The sequence below is a fragment of the Trichosurus vulpecula genome, chromosome 7, assembly GCF_011100635.1.
Source record: "Trichosurus vulpecula isolate mTriVul1 chromosome 7, mTriVul1.pri, whole genome shotgun sequence".
Lineage (NCBI taxonomy): Eukaryota > Metazoa > Chordata > Mammalia > Diprotodontia > Phalangeridae > Trichosurus > Trichosurus vulpecula.
Genome location: NC_050579.1, coordinates 50,950,584 through 50,971,154, shown reverse-complemented (window position 1 = coordinate 50,971,154; position 20,571 = coordinate 50,950,584). Strand labels below are relative to the sequence as shown.

At 39.6% G+C, this 20,571-nt stretch overlaps 1 protein-coding gene across 1 annotated transcript in view; it reads left to right on the top strand.

Moving 5' to 3' along the window:
• Positions 1-20,571, top strand: part of WDR3 (WD repeat domain 3) — a 32,170-nt gene that overhangs the window by 3,843 nt on the left and 7,756 nt on the right. Inside the window, exons 3-23 of the mRNA XM_036767112.1 lie at positions 727-936; positions 1,297-1,415; positions 4,046-4,124; positions 5,921-6,016; positions 7,460-7,573; positions 7,776-7,877; positions 9,302-9,399; positions 10,368-10,469; positions 11,378-11,608; positions 12,859-12,952; positions 14,329-14,430; positions 15,748-15,833; positions 15,977-16,112; positions 17,138-17,194; positions 17,470-17,570; positions 17,842-17,953; positions 18,089-18,223; positions 18,489-18,539; positions 19,337-19,402; positions 19,864-19,956; positions 20,439-20,486. Coding sequence (XP_036623007.1) covers positions 727-936; positions 1,297-1,415; positions 4,046-4,124; positions 5,921-6,016; positions 7,460-7,573; positions 7,776-7,877; positions 9,302-9,399; positions 10,368-10,469; positions 11,378-11,608; positions 12,859-12,952; positions 14,329-14,430; positions 15,748-15,833; positions 15,977-16,112; positions 17,138-17,194; positions 17,470-17,570; positions 17,842-17,953; positions 18,089-18,223; positions 18,489-18,539; positions 19,337-19,402; positions 19,864-19,956; positions 20,439-20,486 — 2,232 coding nt within the window. The remainder of the gene's footprint in view (positions 1-726; positions 937-1,296; positions 1,416-4,045; positions 4,125-5,920; positions 6,017-7,459; positions 7,574-7,775; positions 7,878-9,301; positions 9,400-10,367; positions 10,470-11,377; positions 11,609-12,858; positions 12,953-14,328; positions 14,431-15,747; positions 15,834-15,976; positions 16,113-17,137; positions 17,195-17,469; positions 17,571-17,841; positions 17,954-18,088; positions 18,224-18,488; positions 18,540-19,336; positions 19,403-19,863; positions 19,957-20,438; positions 20,487-20,571) is intronic.

Here is a 20,571-nt window from a genome sequence, read left to right as displayed (position 1 = left end):
AATTAATCTGCTGACCATTTGCATTTCTTTGAACTCTGCTTTTGCACCCCCTGCCTGATCCTGGCCTTAACTTTCCGGTTCTTACAGCTCATCAGCAAATTGCGGGTAAAAACTAAGATGTTTTCTTGTATTGAAGAGGAGAGAGAATCATAGAATTTAGAGCTAGAAAAAAGAGATCTTTTAGTGTGATTCACCTTTTAACAATAAGAAAAGTGGGGCTGGGATAGAGGAAGGCATGACAAAATAAGAAGCAAGCAGATGGGCTGTCTAGACTATCCTCCATCTTTCCCCAGTGATGTGCCTGATATGTCCTAAGAAGTTAATTCCCTTACAGACAGAATCTGGAAATAATTCTGCTGCCCTGAAAATTGATTCTTCTGAAAATAATATATGTTATATTTTTAACCCTTAAGTCCCAAAATCAAAATTTTACTGCTAGCATTTGCATGAAGTAAAAGTTTGATGGTTCATTGCTCATGCCTGGCAGACTTACTTTATGTTGTTTCCATAAGTCACCATACTTATTGTCGAACCTTCATTTCACTTGACCAATGGGGCTAATAATTCCTTCCTCAGAAGACTCAGCATGTAATTACTACTTGAAATATGAAGAATTGTTATTGACATTAAGTGTATAAATATCTCCCCACCTTTGCCAAAAAGGAAAGCTTAGCTTCTGCACAGCTCATGTTTCAGCATTCTTTTTTTGTGTGTGTCTGTTTTCAGATTCTTATTCTTCAGGGACTTAAACATGAAGTTACTTGTTTATGTCCCTCACCAGATGGATTGCACTTGTCTGTGGGCTATGAGGATGGATCTATCCGCATCTTCAGTCTTCTGAGTGGTGAAGGGAATGTGACCTTCAATGGACACAAGGCAGCTGTCACTGCCCTGAATTATGATCAGCTGGGGGGCAGACTAGTGTCTGGCTCCAAGGTAGGAATTATGGGGGAAGTGACTGGGCATGTGCTGAGCCTTTGATAAAATAAAGATAGAGTAATATGTTCAAATGGATTTTTTTATAAGAGTTTTTGTGGGAACCTTTGGACTCTCAGTGGTATGAAACTGCAGTTGCCTGGGGTGGGATTTAGGATGAGTGAGATTTGGAGATGAGTTCCCCAGAGCCATTCTGGTTCTTTTGATGCTTTTAAACCTTCCAAGGTGGCTTCTTCACACAGAATTAGAAAGGCAGGGTAGCCCATGTCAAACCTGAGTTAGATAAGAACGTCAGTAAAGGTATGGCTGGTCTCTAGCTGGACAACATGATCTCACTTTTGACATCTGTTCTCTTCAAAGGACACTGATGTTATTGTGTGGGATGTGATCAATGAGAGTGGCCTCTACCGTCTGAAGGGACATAAGGATGCCATCACACAGACACTGTTCCTACGAGAAAAAAACCTGTTGATTACCAGGTAAAGACCTGATAGTTAACCTACTAGGTCTTCCCCACTTCTCTTCTTTCAGGGGGATTGCTCAGGAATGAATGAATAAATTAATTAATGAATGAAAACAATTATTGCCTTATGTGAAAAGAAGTGTACTAAATACTGAGGACGCAAATAGAAAAATGAGACAAAATAGTTCTTGCTCCAAAGGAACTCAAATTCTAATAGGGCAAATGTGTATGGAAGGGCTCAGTTCCACGGCAGATGGAAAGGTCCTTAGGGTGTAGTGGCAAATTAGATGATAATGCATCTTCTTTAGTATCAGCAAAAGAGTTGTTTTTTTTTTTTTTAATTTTCGAACTAAATTCTTTAGCATCAAAAAGAAGTTTTTTTAAAAAAATCTTTGAAACATTAAAAAGCATTTCTGTACACACAGCAGAACAGAATAAAAATGGTATGTGAAATTATGAACTTTCATTTAATACTGCTTTCACATATGTAATATGTGCATATATAAATTCTGCATGTTACTTGCAAAACTGTCTTGCTAGTATTTTCTTCCTTCTGTACTACTCCTATACATTAATACACACACACACACACACACGTGTATCTATGTGTGTGTATATATATATGTGTATATATATATATACACATATATGTATATATATATATACACACACATATATACACAAACACACACATAAATATATATGTATATAATTATACATTAGCTGTCTTTTTTAGGGCATTATTATTCCTAACCTGTCCTCTCTCCCTACCCCCTGTTGTAACAAATAAGTATAGTCTAGCCAAATGAATCCATGCAGTGGCCAAGTCTAGAAATGTACGTCTCTTTCTGTACCTTGTATCCATCACCTCTCTGTCAAGAGGTGGGTAACATTTATTTTAGGTCCTTTGGAAACATATTTGATCATCGCATGAGCAGAATTTTTAAGTCTTTTAAAATTGTTTTCTTTATGGTGTTGCTGAATTGGCATAAGTTACCCTGGTTCTGCTCACTTTTCTTAGCATTCCTTCATACGTCCCAGGATTCTATTTCATTTCTTGCTGTTCACTAATAGTCGATTACCTTGTTGTTGTTGTTTTTTAAATAGTTCCTTCTTCTAATTTCTCCCAATATACTACTGGTGGTACATGTCATGGCCACTGTCTTTTCAGAGTATATTTCTTTATTTTTAAAAAAATTATTTTAAACATTCTTTTTTTAAATTTTGAGTTCCAAGTTCTCTCCTTCCCTCCCACCCACTGAGAAGGCAAACAAAATTATGTCAGTTAATTATACATGAGGAATCATGCAAAACATTTCCATAGTAGCTGTCTTTCAAAAAAAATAAAGTGAGAAAATTATAATTTGGTTTACACTCAGAGTTCATCACCTCTCCTTCTGGAGGTGCATAGCAGTTTTGCATCATGCGTCTTTTGGAATTGTCTCAGATCATCATGTTTTTTCACACTTGATCAGCCTTACAACATTGCTGTTATTGTGCATAATGATCTCCCAGTTCTTCTCACTTCACTTTGCATCAGTTTACATAGGTCTTGTCGTGTTTTTTTCTGAACCACGCCCCCCCCCCTCCTCATAGCCCAATAGTATTCCATCACGATCATATGCCACAACTTGTTCAGCCATTCCCCAACTGTTGAGTATCCCCTACCAATTTCCAGTTCTTTGGCTGCTATAAATATTTTTGTACATATAGGTCGTATTATCTTCTTATGCCATAGTTTGTTCAGCCATTTCTTAGTTGTGTATGAGGCAATAAGTTATTTACCTAGATTCTAATTCTTTGTTTCTTCTTTTTTTCTCCTTTTAACTCCCCCTTCAAGATCAGGAAATTTATTTAGCTTGCAAATATTTCTTCCCTGATATTCTCCCTCTTAAGCCTCATCTCCATATCTAAAATAGTGTCTGCCTTCTGAGTTTGATATATTTCTACTCTTACCTCTGTGTGCACGTGCACGTGTGTGTGTTCACTCTTTAGTCCTTTTCAAATACGAGGATCATCTGAAGCCTGATCTCCCTTTTCCTTGTTTGTGTAGCCTTTTTCTTATGCACTTTGATTAACTCTCTCATTCTTCTTTGAGGACATAAAGGTTCTGAAGGAACAATTGTTTCTTCTCCCTCTTTTAGAATTCTATTACTACATTATCCTACAGCTTCTTCTAATTGCTCAAATCAGTTTACCTTCCTAGGTTTTTCTTACTCATGTTTGTATTTCAGAGTTCCTACTGAGTTCTAGTCTTTTCATCAGAAATGCTCGAAAGTCCTTTATTCCATTAAAGGCCCATTTCTTCCCCTGTGGTATTTTACTCAGGTTTGCAAAGTAAGTTAGATCGTGAGCCTTTCTCTTACCTTTTAGAATATGGCATTCCAAGATTTCCCCTTATATATAGTAGAAGCTTTCAGGCTTGTTCTTCCTCTTTCCCCCAGTGTAGATTTTTTTTAAAGACCCTTCTTTTCTCACATCTTCTCTCATAGCGTCAGATCACTTTAAATTTTAGATTCCTTATACTATTACTGGATTGGAGCAGGGTTGCTGTAGGTTGATTCTTTGTAAAATAATAGTTGAGTCATTGGTTTTCCAGTTAGTGTGACACTGTCGTGCAAATGGTCTTTTTGTTTTTACTTTCAGTGGCAAAGACACCGTGGTGAAATGGTGGGACCTCGATACACAGCATTGCTTCAAAACAATGGTTGGCCACCGAACTGAGGTAACTGCGGCTTGAAGAGAAGTCATTTGGCCACTGGGGAAGGGTGACCTGAGCTAGACTAGGGTTTGTAGCCCTCGTATCACCTATCACATGCTCTCTGGCTTTGTAGCCGTACTAAGTAAATCATGGTGAGAGCAGGGTTCATGTCTTTGGTATCTGTGTCCCCTCCCCAGGGCCTTCCCCCAAGATAGGAGGTAAAGGTTGAGTAAAACTTGGTCACAGAAATGGAGAAAAAAGAAGTAATTGGGTCTTTGGAGCCATCTCCCCATCACCGTTATCACTGTTCCCGTGGGAAATCTGGAGGCTGAGCAGGAATATTTACTAAGTGTGTGCAGTGTGTTGTGAGAGTGCAAGGGAAGAGCCTTTGTTAAAATAGCTGTTAATCTACAAGAAATAGAGAATTTTTTTTTCACCCAGAGTTAGGTAGTTGTTGTATTTCTACCCTTGGGTCATTTTCATTTCATTTCTCAAGGAGTTCAGCCTCTGGCTCACTGCCTTATTCTCCTCCCCAACTCCTGCCCTTACACTTACATGCAGGTGATGCTTGCTAAATTCCCATTTCCTCAGGCTCCTTACACCCCATGACCTGTGCTTTTATTCTGGCCTCAGCCACATGGGTTCATCACACACTAGCTCTTGCCATTACTTTGCTCGTATCCCATTTCCCCAATTGGAAACAGACATTGCCCTACCTGGTCCTAACCTCTCTTTCTACCCGTTTTCCTCTCCCTAGGCTTCCTTCACTCCTTCTGTATGTGTTCTTCACCCTCAAGAAGGCCTTCTCTTCCCTTTTCCCCTCAGTGACTTTCTCAGGCCCTTCCCCCATTTGAATTCACTTTCTTTCTTCTCCAACTCAACCCACGAAATAGCAATGTCAGTGCTACTTTGTCCTCAGCTCTCGAATCCCTTGCCCTCTTGCTCTGTTACTGCTCTTCTCTTGCCAGACCTCACCTCAGGATTACTCCTGCCACCCAGCCCCTCCACTCTTACCTACAAGCTACTGAATGAATGTGGGGAAATCTCCCAACTTTACATACTGGGGACATTATAAGTGCATGTTATCCAACCTCAACTATACCCTCACTGAAATAAGTCATTCTTTTTATTCCTCCCTAATGGATTTCCTATCTCACTCCCCACAGAAGTTTTCCCAAACTTTACCTGCCCTCCTTAATCCCTTGTACCTCCTTCACCCTTCCAGGTGAAGACTTTACTTTGCACATCACCAAAAAAGGAAAAAATTGAGGCCATTGGATGTGAGCTCCTTCTTCTCCCATTCTCTTCATCTCAAAACCCCTGATATGTTCCTCTGTTCTCTTCTCCTTTCCCCTAGTCTCTGATAATGAAATGACCCTTCTCCTTGCTAAGGCTGACCCATTTACTTTGGTGCCTGGCACAAAAAAGACATTTAATAACTACCTGTCGATTGATTCTGGGGCTGAAAAAATCTGTTCTATAAAAACCACAGGGTATTGGAGTGGATTATCTTAGAAGTTGTGAAATCCGGCTATCACCTTTTGTGGAGCAGGCCATTGAAGTTCTCGGAACTGTGATTTGGCACAGGTCACACAGCTCCTGAGTGGCCAAGTCAGGAGCATAGGTCCCTCAATTATTCTCTTTACACTCTGCTTCCATACTTGCAGATTAGTCTTTCCTCCCCTAGAAGGAAGAAGCTGTCCTCTGAAAGAACTCCTATTTAAAGCCCAAGAAAATCCACTGTAAAATACCCATTCCAGTATAATGAGATATTGTAACAAATGGAACTCTAAAAGTCATACTCTTTGTGTTTTATTCAGGTTTGGGGACTGGCTTTGGTGTCTGAAGAAAAACGTCTCATCACTGGAGCTGCAGACAGTGAGCTGAGGGCTTGGGACATCACCTATATAGAAGAGGTAATTATTTGACCACATCTCCCTTATGGTAATGATGAGCTTCGTGGTATTTTGCAGACTGAAGTTTCACTCCAAAGGCCAAAGCCTTGTCTTCTTTGTCATGTGCCCAAGAAAGAAAATTAAGTCAGCACCTGAATAGGGCCCTAGCTACTCTTGCTTACAGTCTCTTGTCCTGTGGCTTACAAACTCTCCTCCTCTTCCCCGTCCCCAAATCTCTGTGACTTGGTCCAGACTCCCTTCTGTACTTCTTCCCGCTCCTTCAGCCCTATCCCCAAACGTGGGGCCATTTGGAGGAGCTGGCATACTTCTTGCTCCTTACTGCTGCTTCAGGTCCATCCTCTGCTGTTCTCACTAATCTCTCCTTTTGAGGTTTGTTCCTTTAACATCTGTCATCCTCTCCAGATCCTTCTTGCAGTTACCTACCGGCCTCCAAATTATTCTCCTTTCTTAAGGAGTTCACCATGAGGTTTGCAATCTTCTGTTCCTTCCTATCCCCATCCCTCATGCCCAGGGAATACACAGTGCATGTTGATGTTCCCTTAAACCGGGCTTCCCAGCTTATAAAGCTCCTCAGTTCTTGTGAGCTGCACCTTGACTTCCCCTCAGCCATACACAGGGATGGCTCATACCCTTGAGCTCATCAGCACCAAAAGTATGCAACCTCTGTGATCCAGACTCTGAATTTCATTTCTAACACCAGACTCTCCTATCCTTCCATTTCTCCCTTTGTCAAATACCTTCAAAACCTGTTTTGTTTCCATTGTGTCTCTTGTTCTCCTAAACTTAACCACTCTCCCTTTATAAAGTCCTCTGTCCTTGAATCTCTTTCACCTTTGTCTCCCTGCCTAAATTCCCACTTTGGATTCTCTCCAACCCAGAATCCCACCTCCCCCCAACTCAGTTGTCACCATTATTGAGATGCTGCTGGAGGAAGCCATAATCATAAACTGGTCAGGTGGCTTTCCTAATGCCCTTCCCTGTTACCACCTCCTTCACCTCCCCAAAGTTCCTCGAGGGTATAGGCTGCCTAATTTTTGCCTTTATATCTCTAGCTCATGTTGAGCACTTAATAAAGTCCCGTTGAATTAAACTGAGGTGAATTTCTTGTAGGTTTCTCACTTGCATTCTTCTTTAGGAATCCTTGTCCTATAGCATAATGTGTATTCATTCAGTTGAGGTGCTAGAGTTAACATGTAGTTCAATGTGAGAGGGTCCCTATCCTCTGGTGCTGGGCTCTTTCAGTACCATGACCTTGGGCAGTATGGAGGCTGCAGACAACATTGTTCTGCCATCAAAAAGGTCCAGACCATGGAGAACACAAGCTGTTGGTGTATTCTGACCAACTTTTAGGGTGGGAATGTTCCATATTATCAGGGCAAAGATGGCAGCCTCCTCTACAATGTCTTTTTTTTTTTTGTCTTCCCATGTACATACAATGAATAGATGAAAGACCTCGATGAACCCAACTCAAAGAAGAGCAGAGGATCTTCTCTTGGAATTCAGGGGAATCATGGAACAGAGACTGGGGACCCTGAAGCAGATGAAGACCCTGAGGATGTAATGTCCATTCCTATAATACTCTCCTTCCTGAGCCTGATGGGTTTGAGAAGGAAGCACTGCAGGGTTTGGGTGCATGTGTTGCTCTTTAGAGAATGCCAGTTTATCTTCTGAACCCCACTGTTCACTTGTTTATTTTTCCTCCCAAAGATGTAGCAGAGCCTACCTTTCACCACTCTGTCTTTTTTTGCTTCCTTTGTAGCGTATTCTTTCATGTAGCAAAGCTGGTTCCATAATGCGGGAAGGAAGAGACCGAGTTGTAAATCTTGCTGTTGACCGGACAGGCAGGATTCTTGCTTGTCATGTAAGTAATAAACATAAGAGGGAATAGAAAACTCCTTCTCCTTTCTTATAAAATGTGAAGTGACATGTTTTCATGGATCCTGTTAATTCATTTCAGTATTGTCTAGACCAGGGCTGTCCAACTTTAGGTTTTTATTGAAACCATAGACAATACATTTTGATTTGCCATTTTAGTGAGAGCTCTGCAGTAGCTCAGCTTCCTTTACTAAAGCATTTGTGTAAATTTCTGTGGCTGCCGGCCCATTTTGGACAGCCCTGGTCTAGACATTTACATCATAAGGTCTCTACTTTGTTATTGCTATCATGGTTGTTATTATTTAAAATGTATCCCATTTTTACAGATGAGTTAACTTGAGATACAAAGAAATTACAGGACTTTATGTAGAATCATAGGTTTAGATTTAGAAAAGATATTAGGAAACAAATGAGTCATCATGTATTTTTATTGATCCCCAACTCAGCCTACCTTTTATATACTGCCAGTTCTTGCTTTATGTAATTTCATGTTATTCAAATTTGACTTTACTCGAAGAATTATGAAAAAAATCCACATTCCAAAAAAAGCACCTTTTTAAACTTTACCATACAGTACAGTGCACTGACTCCTTGCTCCTGCCCCTTGGCTTGGTGCTCCGAGGCATTCCACTAAATCCCCCCCACCCCCACCCCCCCAAAGTGAAAGCAGAAGAAATAGATGCATGGAGAGACCACTGCCGGTGGATTGGGGACTACCCTTGAGACCTCTGGTGCTAAGAGAGGAGACCTTTGTCCTGCTCCTTCTACCTGCTTGTGTGTCCTGCCCTCATTTGTCCTCTCCTGTCTGCCCATGGCTGTTCCCCACATGTTCTTCCTCTCAGTTCTGGCCAGGCCCCCATGTGGCTGCCCGTGTTCCCATATGTTCCTCCTCCTCCTGTTCTCGCTTCTCTCCCCAGTCCCCATGTGTCCTTGAACCATGTGGTGGCCCCCTCCCTCTCTTTTCTGCATCTTTGGGCAAATTCACATCATGTAAAAATTGCTTTATGTAGAGGTTTGCAAAACAGTCCACTGAACATAAAGTGAGAACTGTCTATATCCTTGTGATTTAGTAGCACTATTGTAAATATCCCCATTACAGCTTCAAATCTGGGTAGTTTAAAATTGCCATAAGTGAAAATATCATTTAATCCATTCCCTTTCTTTAAAAGATAAGGAAACTGATGCCTCAGAGATTGAATGTTTTCCCAAGGTTACACTAGAGTAAGTAGCAGAACCAGGATTTGAACCCAACTCCTCTGACTCCTCTGACTGAGTTTTCAGCACTCTTTGCCATCCTACTGCAGCTCCTAGCAGGAACAAGAGTTAGATTGAGACTTTACTGTAGACAAAATAGACTTCAATATTCTTTCCTAGTTGTTGGACTAATATCAATCTGTTTGCCTCTTGCAGGGAACTGATTCTGTTTTGGAAGTGTTTTGTATTCTTTCCAAAGAGGAAGTTCAGAAGAAAATGGATAAGAAAATTAAGAAAGCCAGAAAAAAGGCTAAGTAAGTTCTGTCAGCTTATTTCAACTACAAGTGTATGGCACAACCCATATTTTACTGATAGGAAGATTGAAATTTCGTTTAGAGGAATAAGAATTGTCCATTTTTAAAGGCAGTAATTGGTGTCAAGAACTAGGTTGTCATCAGCTGTCTCTTCTTAAATAATGTTAGGCATAAATGATGTTGCCTTTATCTGGAATCCAGCTTACAAGTTGCTTAGCTCTTAGTGGGCAATAAGTTTTCCATAAAGGATAGGAGCCTTAGTGGAAGGAGGTTGTTCAGCGGTCTGAGGCTACTTCTTAGAAGCTGGTAAGATAACTACACATGATCTAGGTTCCTGAACCTGATGGGCTAATACAGCCTTACATACCAGTTTCTGCAAGTATTAAGCAAATGATTTTTTATTGGCCTTCTGTAACAACTTTCTTATTTTTTTGATTTTAAAAAATATATTTTTAGTTCCAAATCCTCTTTATCCCCCACCCATTAAAAAGGCAAGAAATACCCATTATACATTATTCTTTCGTAATGGACTTTCGCATTTCCTACTGGACCCTTCCTTATATTACCAGCACAATAATATCTAAGCTGTTCTAGCCATCCATTTCATTGAGTTACTTTCCTTAGAAAAACTTGTTAGAGAGGATATTCCATTTCCTCAAGAATTCATTTTAATATGATCTGTCTGCTTAAATGCCGATTTTCCTTGTACTCAGGGCACATACACAAGAACAATTCCTCCCCACCCATTTCTATCATGTTTTACTTGTCTGCTTGTGGCACAGGCAGATGTTTAGTTAAGTTGCCTTTGAGTTCCACTGTCAAAAGAAGTTCTTAAGAATTTGAATAAAAGCGCTTGTTTTGGATGTAATTCTCTTGGATCACATTGGGACTAATATTGGACTTTTAATGCTGTCAGTTTGTTAAGAATTGTAAATTTTAGGATATTTTTATTTTTATTTTATTTCTAGATTAAGTTCTGGTGAAGGGGAGCAAGAAGATGTTGAGGTCAGTATGTCTCTGCAAGATGAGATCCAGCGGGTGGCTAACATCAAAGCTTCGGCCAAGATCAAGTGAGTGAAGGTGACATTAGCTCTCAGACGGATCTTTGCAGTTAAATTTTCATTTGATCCAGAAGAATGAGGGTGTCCTTGATAGTCATAGCCTAGCTCCCCTGCTGCAGCATTCTTCATGAGGTTTGCCCTCACTATTGCAGTCAGTAATTTTATATTATTATATTCCCCCTGCATACCTCACAAAGAATTTTGGTTTTATATCTGATGCATTTATCATGTATTGTTTTGTGTTGTAGTTCTCTGTGTATGCCTTTTCTCACTGCTAGACTGTAAGTTTGGTGGGGGCAGGTACTTTCTCTTATCTAAATACTGTAGTTATACCATCACCTAGCACTCTACATCCTAGATGCTTAGTAAATGTTATTGAATTGGTCATTGTACAGAGCTGGGCATAGCCTTTCTCCTCCCTTCCTTTTCTTTCTTCCCCATAAAACCAAACCAAAAAACAGTTAAAAAAAAAAAAACCAAAATACCTGTGTTCTTACTGCTAACCGAGCATAGAAAATGATTCTTGATTTAGGCAAGTAACTCTTTGTAAAATACATCCTTTGCTTTGATCACACAGCCCTGTCTTCATTCTTTGTGCTATCCTTGTGGCTTTCCATCTTCACCTCACTCAGTAGTAGTTTACCCTGTTTCCTCCTTTGTAGCAAAAAATAAATTGGTAACATGCTATAAAAGCTTGTTCCTTGGAAAATAATCCTGTTAGCGTTGCTATTGTCAAGATTATGCAGGCTTGACATTTTTGAGTCTTTGAAAGTTATTTACGATTGAATGTCCCACTGATGTGTGCTCCATCCACATTGGTTAGAGCATTCTGAACTCCAAGAAGAGGCCATCTTTGTGGAGAAATGTGACAAGCTTATGATGGGAATCCATTCTGAAGTTAATTTTATCCCACACAGGTCCTTTGACTTGATTCATTCTCCCCATGGAGGGTTGAAAGCTGTCTTGCTGCTGCAAAACAACCTAGTGGAAGTGTATACCCTGAACCCATCCACTCCCGCCCCACAGCCCATCAGGACAGCCAGGATCACCATCGGGGGCCACCGCAGTGATGTCCGGACCTTGTCCTTTAGTTCTGACAATATTGCTGTCCTTTCAGCGGCTGCTGATTCTGTCAAGATATGGAACAGGTTTGTGAATCTCATTTTCTTAATGGCTGCTCTCCACAGGGCCAGGGTACTATCCTTCCATTTGTTCTGTGATTTAAACTTTAAAAACTTATTGGTTTAAACTTTAAAAAACTTACTGGTTCCCCAAGCACCCAAATGTACTTCCTTAAAAATTCATCTGATGTGACATTTCATTTTGTTTTTTTAACTAACTCCAGACTGAGTTTATAAAGAGAGGTTGAACTTTCTGCTTCATATTAAATCTTTAAATCTAAAATCTTTATGGTACTATAAAACGGAATTTGGGCCCGAGTAATATGCATTTGAATTTTATCGTTACATAAAATTTAGGTTAATTTTACTTATTTCAACAGTAGCATGGCTAATAATTATTAATGATCATTAATTATGTGATTAAATGTCATTAATAATGACATCTACATAATGGACTTTATAATTTGCAAAGCATTTTACACATATAACATCATTTTAGTCTTACAGCAGTGCTGCATGGGAAGGTACTACCAGTATCATCATGATTTTTTAGATGAGGAAACTAAGTCTAAGAGAACTTAAGTGATGGCGGGACCATAAATCAGAGAAATTTGATTTGCTTCATCAGGCTGCCGTTGTTGTCCTCTTGGATAGAAATGATAACCTTTTATTAGTAAACTGTTGTGGGAAGAAGTAGCCAGATGAACGTGGAGAATCTGTTATGACACTTAGGGGTGTTTGAAGATATGTGTCTTTTGTTTTTTGATTAAAAAATTGTCAGCTTGAACGTTGCCATCCTAACTTAGGAGCTACCTTTGTTTTGGCCATTCCTTTTTTCCCCCCTTACTGACTATAAGGAATATTCGATGATACTTAAAAATGAGTAGGATTCCACAAAGGGAAGCTCTTCCTTTGATTGCTCACGAAAGGTCTTTCTCAAGGGCACAAAGTTCTCTATGGAGTAGTAGGTCCTATTATAGAGGTATTAAAGGTGCATTTGAGTCCTGAGTTACTAAGGCTTTTCTTATTTTTAATGCTGAGATTGCAAGACCAAGTCACATGTCGAAATGGTCTAATGATGAGCTTTGATCTGAGGTTCCTTTAAGCTTTAGAGCCTCAGGATCAAGATAGTGGAGCGTTGTAGGGATGGGTGATTTTCTCCTGTGTAAGGCAGAAAAGAATCTGTCTTTACTTAGTTGGGGAATTAGAGAAGATGGCCTGTAAGGTCCTTTTCAGCTCTAATCTGTGATCCTATGATCCCTCCTTTCTTCTCATAGGTCTACATTACAGTGTATTCGGACAATGACTTGTGAATATGCTCTCTGTTCATTATTTGTTCCCGGAGATCGGCAGGTGATCATTGGAACAAAGGTAAACAAAGGCTTTGTTTTGGATTTCTAGGGCTTTTTCAGATCTTTTTGTGAACTATCATTCTTTAAGTAATCAGAGGCAGGTCTTTAACCAACAGCAAAAGAAGGGTACAGGTCCATCATTTTCTGATTGTTGGATCATGCAGTGTGAAATGCTCGCCCTAATTTAAAAATAATAAAAAAAAATAAAAGAAATTACATTTGTATAATACTTTATAATTTAAGAGGCATCTTGGTTTAGTGAAAGAATTGCAATTATATGACAGATGTTTCATTCTACCAATCTTATAGACATGTAGCAAGAAGCTTTTAAGAAATTTTTTAAGCAAAATATAAGTATGAGTAGTAGTATTTTTACATAAATTATCTTATTTGAGCCTCACAGTCATTATGAGGTGAACATGGAATGGTATTATCCCTGTTTTGTAGATGAAGAAACTGAGACTTTAACTGAGGTTAAATGATTTACTCAGTGTTACTGTCAGTAAGTGATAGAACCATAATGAGAGTTCATCTCGCATGACTCATTATCGAATGGTCTTTCCATTATGCCACATCGATATTCCTGTTCTTTCTTTTGCCTCAGCATCCAATCAGTCAGCCAGTTAATCAGGCACATCTGTGCCAGGCATTTTACTAGGTGCTGGAGATAGAAGACAGAATGAGATAAGCTGTGTGCATCATGGGGTAGCAACATGTCTACTCATAAGTGAACAAAAAATACACACCAGAGAGGGTCCAAGTAGAGGGGCATGGTCAGCAGTGTAAGATGTCATAGTCATGTAAAAAGTTGAGGAAGGTGAGGATGGAAAACAAGCTAAGATCATTCATTCATTGGTCATTTTGAAGAACAGTCTGTTTAGTAGTCAGGTTGGAAGACAAATGGTAATGGGTTGAGAAATGAGTGAAAAGAGTAAGAGAATAAATTTTCTAGGAATTTGGTTGTGAAAGAGAAGAGATAAAGGATGGTTGTGACAGCCTGAAGGGAATAATAAAGTCAAGTAGCAAGATAGGAAGTGGTGTGACTCCGTCTCATTGTTAGCAAATTATGGGCAAAATAACTTCACTTTGAGGCATGAATTAGGCAGCTCAGCCTGATTTCAGGGCTCCTGGTCTTCCATTTTTAGCTTGTACATTTGTTTACCAATCATAGGTTTGTAGTGATTATCTAAGCCCTCTGTTCTTGGTGTTCCCATTTTAAAGTTTGAAAAACTGGATATAGATAAATATCATTGTCACCCAGCATTCCAGTAAAGAGTCTGAAGACTAGAACTTGGGATCTGTTCCTTAACCCACTCACCTGCTCTGTGTGGTACATTCCGTGAGCTGTATGGTCCTTCATGTTAGTTCCAGACTATTCGTTGTGTATCTTTTCAGACAGGGAAACTGCAGCTTTATGACTTGGCTTCAGGAAATTTGCTGGAGACAGTTGAAGCACATGATGGAGCTTTATGGTCAATTTCACTCTCTCCAGATCAGGTAACTGACATTCGGTTCTCCCTCAGAGCTTTAGGGCTCCATTCTTAGGGTCGTGCTTTGCAGTAGCCGTGCATGCTTTTCCCGTGATTGATCTGCCAGGAGATTCCTTTTTGCAGATATGGTCTGGTCCAGATCTTGAGACTCCTTATGTGACATCATTTCCAGATGAGAATGTTTTTAGGAAGTAAATTCTCTTTTATCTTCTTCCATAGATAGATGGATACATAGAGATAGATCTCTATCAGACCATTTCTCCCTCGTGTTGCCTTTGAGTTCCTGTCACTAGAAGTATCTGAGATTTCAGAGCAAAAATTCCCACATAATATAACTGGTTTCTTGAGCAAATATACTAGAACTCAGATCAAATAATCAGGACTGTCCTTTTCAAAATAATTACGCTATATACACTTCATCCAGTGATTCTTTGACTGCTCAGAACATTTTGGGGGCTTCTGTGGAGTTGTTGTCACTGCTGACAGCATATATTTTTTAATATTGTTATTAATGGCTAATCTTTGGATTTTGAGGGTCAACTTGACTTTTTGGTAATCTCAAAAAATCATTCAGAGCCATACGTGCTGAATAAGATGGGTGTTCAAGTTGGGGCAAAAATGAGGTGTGATGAAGAATGACTGGTTTTCTTTCTATTTCTAAATTGAAATGCTTTTTAAAAAGTATTTTGACGAATGGAAGTATTGTACATACTCTCAATGAATACTTTGATAAACAATGTTCACTTAGATGCATGATAATGTAGGTCTGTTGTGTTAGTTTTAAGAACATTCCCATCACTTTATAGTTAATCCTTATATAAATGATTTTTCATTCAGACTAAAACCAAAAATAACTTCTGATTGGGGTCAGGTTATACGTGGCACTATGTAAGTCTCAGTAATTATAACTTTCCTCATCCTGCTGTTGTTATTTGGCTAAAGAGAAATGTGAAAAGGGGGAGGTGATAGAGGGGAGCACTGGCAGCTGAAGAGGAAACTTTCTGTAACAGATTAAAGACCTGTCCTGAAGAGTCTCTTTTGCTCAGAGCACAGTGGACCAACAAGGTCTTTCACCAGCAATTAACCATTAGTAAGGCTGAAACAGAGAATTTCTCAAGTTGTCACATGTAATTTGTGTCCATAGGCTAATCCTTCAGGAGTTTTTTCTCCTGATTGCAGCCATTTCTGTAGCTTCCATACTAGGTTGTTAAGAAGGGAAGACACTCTTATTTAAAATCCTATGTTGGAGCCAGCCTTTGTGTTTCCTTCCAGGCCCAGAGATGCTTAGACTTCCAGAATTAATTTATAGTTCTTTGTCTTTCAGCGTGGCTTTGTAACTGGTGGTACTGACAAATCTGTCAAGTTCTGGGATTTTGAGTTGGTGAAAGATGAAAACTGTGCCCAAAAAAGGTGGGTGTGATAGTTTTGAGGAATGATCTGAGATCTGGAAGTGTAGATTTTTTTTTGTCTTGTTTTTAATAATCCTAGACTTTCAGAGGAGGGTGGTATCACAGAAGTCATGTAGACCTTGTTTTCTTCTTGTGTGGTACTAGGCTTTCTGCGAAGCAGACCCGTATCTTGCAGCTTGATGAGGAAGTTCTCTGTGTGCGCTATTCCCCCAATCAAAAGCTGCTGGCTGTGTCTTTGCTGGACTGTACAGTGAAAATCTTCTATGTTGACACTTTGAAGGTACAGCCACATGAAAGATTGACCCTGATAATGCAGTTTGAACTGGTGATCAAGTAACTGGTTCCTCCCTCTTCTGTAGGTGTTCTCTCTGTTTGATAGATAATGCTTTCTAAAAAAGCTGATTTATAAATCAAATATTTGTTAATTGAATAATTTTGTGTGGGATAGGATAGAGATGTAAATTTCTGTTTAAATAATCATAAATTGAATGATTTAAGTGAATCACTTTCTAATTTTACATGTTTTATGAGCTTGGTTTGTTACTTGTATCATTCTGTCAAAAAAAATTTCATGTCCTTAAGATTTTAAGGAAGCCCCCCCCAGCTATGCTAGAGAACAAGTCTCTCTCTTTTAAGGAAAGCAAATAAGCATTATTAATCAATTACTGTGTGCCAAGCACTGGGGATACAAAGGCAAAAAAACAATCCTGTTCTTAAGAAACTCTCAGTCTAATGGAAGAAATACCATTCAGATAATCACATACAAACAAGATACAAATTGGAGATATTCAACAGAGAGAAGGCCCTAGTATTAAGGGAGATCAGGAAAGGCTTCTTGTAGAAGGGAGGATTTTTAGCAGGGCCTTGAAGGAAGCCAGGAGGCAGAGAGGAGGGGCAAGAAAGTTCCAGGCAGGGGGAACAGCCAGTGAGAATGTACTTTATAAATAACACTACAGTTAACACTTAGTAGACCTCTCCTGTTTGCAGAGCCTTTGTATTTAGGGGCCTCAGGATTAGAGCTATGGCCCACCATAAGGTGATCTGCCAGCAAGAGATCTAAATCATTCAAATTTTATTAGGTATCTCACTTATAAATATTGAGCAAGCTATTATGCATTCACTCTGCTAGGCATGCAGTGGATTTAAAACCATGTTTGTCCTAGGGCTGATATTTGGTCATTTGGACATTGGAAACAAGTGAGTTTTGCACTGAATGTTACAATTTACCATCCTAAGGTCTAACTGTATCTGTATTTTGGAAATGTAAGCTAAATTATTGGTTTTCTTTCTTCTTTTTGTACCTAGTTTTTTCTCTCTTTATATGGACACAAACTACCTGTTCTGTGCATGGACATCTCTTATGTAAGTAAAACCTTAAAAGGTTCCCAAAGCTATCTATTGTCCTTAATTAGAGGATGACTATTCTGAGATAATGGTTGGTGGCAGGGACTCCTTGATTTCTTCATTTAAGATAGGACTTCAAACCATCTCGCCCCATCTGTGAATGTTAGGGCTCTCTGTAAAAGGGAACCTTGGATCATGTAATTCATAGAGTTGTTGCGGGGAGTGGGCTTTGTGAACCTTATAGTACTATGGAAATTAATATTAGCAACTCCTATCTTGAACTTTTGTCATAGGATGGGGCACTGATAGCAACTGGTTCTGCAGATAGGAATGTAAAGATCTGGGGCTTAGACTTTGGAGACTGCCATCGATCTCTCTTTGCCCATGATGACAGGTGAGCAGGTGGTCCTTTCACACAAAAGCAACTACAAAGCCATTTTTTGAGTCATCCCCATGCTGTCTGTGTCCTGTAGAAATCCATGTAGCCTCATGTAGGCAATGCCATGCTTGGCAAAGAAAAATCCAGTGTGGCTAATAAAGACTGTATCTGCTCCCCTGGGCACAGCTGTTCACAGTTTTAGCCATTCACACATGGAAGGCTTTTTACTGCCAGGGTTCTTTCACCACCTTGGGAACTTACATACAGATATTTATCTCATTTTCAGTGTCATGTATCTGCAGTTTGTACCCAAGTCTCATCTCTTCTTCACTGCTGGGAAAGACCACAAGATTAAACAGTGGGATGCAGATAGGTTTGAACACATCCAGACCTTGGAGGTAATCTGCTGACCGTTCTGTTCCAGTTCTATTTTAGAGTGGTTCTGAGCCTGAGCCTTGAGCCCTCACTATATTTTGTGTGAATCATGATGGGTGACTATTGTACTTCTCACTTGCCTCTTTTCTTTTCTCCAGGGCCACCACCAGGAGGTATGGTGCTTGGCTGTTAGTCCTAATGGTGATTACATTGTGTCTTCATCCCATGACAAATCCCTCAGACTGTGGGAGAGAACCAAGGAACCGCTTATCCTAGAGGAAGAGCAGGAGATGGTAAGACTGTCAGCTTCAGTTTCAGACATCTTAGCATTCATGGGGCATATCCAGAAGAAATCCAGCTGAAAGATTGTGGGTGGTCTCCTACAGGGGGCAAAGCTTGTGCTGAGTGACCAGTTCAGAGGCCATCTGTCAGTGCCTGGGAGTTCACCTCACTTTTGTAAAGAACCTGTGTGTTCTCTGAGGTATTGCATTGCCTACTGTTGTGTGGTAATCTCTGCCACTTAGATAGATTAACATGTTCTATTTTGTGTCTTGACAGCAAAGGGAAGCAGAGTATGAGGAGAGTGTGGCCAAAGAAGATCAGCCAGTAGTAAGTAAAGCTCTCTACCTATTAGAATTAGGGTTTATAACTTGTCTTATTTTAAAGCAACAACAAATTCCCAAACTTGCTTTGGGATTTTTACAGCCATAAACCAGTTGGTTGATTGGGGAGCCGGGGGGGGTGTAACTTACTGGTTCCCTAGGTAGTGTTACTTATTTATCTATGCATTATTGTCTTCCACAAAGAATCCCATGGCAGTAGTGAAAATGGTATCTTGCAGATGATTGACAGTTCAGTATGATTATTTGTCCTGTAATTCAAAAAATGTCTTTACAAATCCCAAAGCTAGCACTTGACTACCTGTGTGACCCTGGGCACATAACTTAACCTCCCTGTCCCTGGCTTCTCTAATCTACAAAATGAAAATAATGTCTGTATTGCTTGTCACAGGTTCCTTGTAAAGAGAAAGCTTTGTAAACTGTAAAACACTCTGAATTGTTATGTTTAGTATGGATAGTATAAACTTTGAGTTTGTATGATTATAATATTACCTCTTAAATTTTAAGAGATTGTTGAAAATTCTTTTTACTTCTGATATGTGAGATAAATCTGAAAGAAACTTAAGAAATTAGATTTTTCTTTTAGATATTATTGAGGAAAAAAACTTTTAACAATGTTAAAGATTGTTTTAACATGTAATTGGGGAAAGATAAAATATACATATTTTTTAAAGAGAGGCATTAGATATTATTGAGGACGGTAATATTCTTCCAGGAGGATTTAAGTAATCACATTTTTTGCAGCTTTGGTGACGAGAACTTAAAGCATCTTTTTTCTTTATGCAGGTTCCTGGAGAGGCTCAAGGTGACACTTACTTTCCTGGAAAGAAAACTGTTGAAACCGTCAAAGCGGTACGTTAGTGTAGAAGTAGAGAATGCTTATTTTCTTGGCACAGCCCCAGCTTTCTTACAAATCTACTTTACTGCTTATCAATCAAAAGGCCCTTTTGTGGCAGAGGATTTATGAAATGAGGATTCTAGGCAGCAGCAGAGGGCAGCCTGGGAAGAAAAGAAACGGCTGGCTCCTGGATGAGCATTCCTGCCAGCTGCTCTACTTTACATGTTGGATAGTGGGGCCTGAGCTAGGGACACCACTGATGCCCTTCTCATTGATCGACCAAAGGGCACCCAAATATTCAGAGTCCTTTGTGTATATTTTCCTTTGATTACACTGTGCTTGGGTTGGAGGATTTTTCCAGTTGCATTTGCTTAAACTGAATCCAGCAAAGGTGTTGATCTGACCCTTTAGAGTCAGGCCTTCTGATTGTAATGGAATATATTGTTTTAACCTCTTCCCTGTATGCCCTGGGCAGGCTGAGAGAATCATGGAGGCCATTGTGCTATACCGAGAAGAGACCGCAAAGATGAAAGAACATGAAGCCATTTGTAAAGCTGCAGGGAAAGAGGTGAGAGAGCCATTGATTTCCCTTCAGGAAGTGGATTTATATAAATCATTTTCTGAGCAGAGGCAGTGTGATAAACAATGAGATAGATGATATATGAACAAAGAAGAGGAAGTAAATATGGCAGGGGAATGGTATTAGTAAATATTAAGAACAAGACCTGAGGAAACTGAGGGGAAGGGAGGAGTGCATGAAAGAAAGTCTGGTTTTATGGAGAAAGTAAGGATGGGAAATTTTGGTATGAGAGGAGTAAAGTCTTCCTTTGATAAGCCCAACTACAGTAGCTCACATATGTTACAGACGTCAGAAGTTGTTCTGGCAGCTCCTAGACCTGCTCTTTTTTTTTTTTTTTTTAAATTCTCTAACTAGAGCTCAGCAAGACCTATTTCTGAGTTGTGTTGGTCGAAAAGTCCTCATACTGCGTGGACGTTAATCAAACAAGGGCCTCTGGTGAATAATTGTATTTAACCTCGTTTTCTCCACAGGTTCCTCTTCCAGTTAACCCCATCTTACTGGCTTATGGAAACATCTCGGTGAGTACAGCTTAAGAGCTTCCACCATTCCCCTTTAGACATCCTGAGGAGTACATTATATCTTCTCAGGGACAAGAAGGAAAAG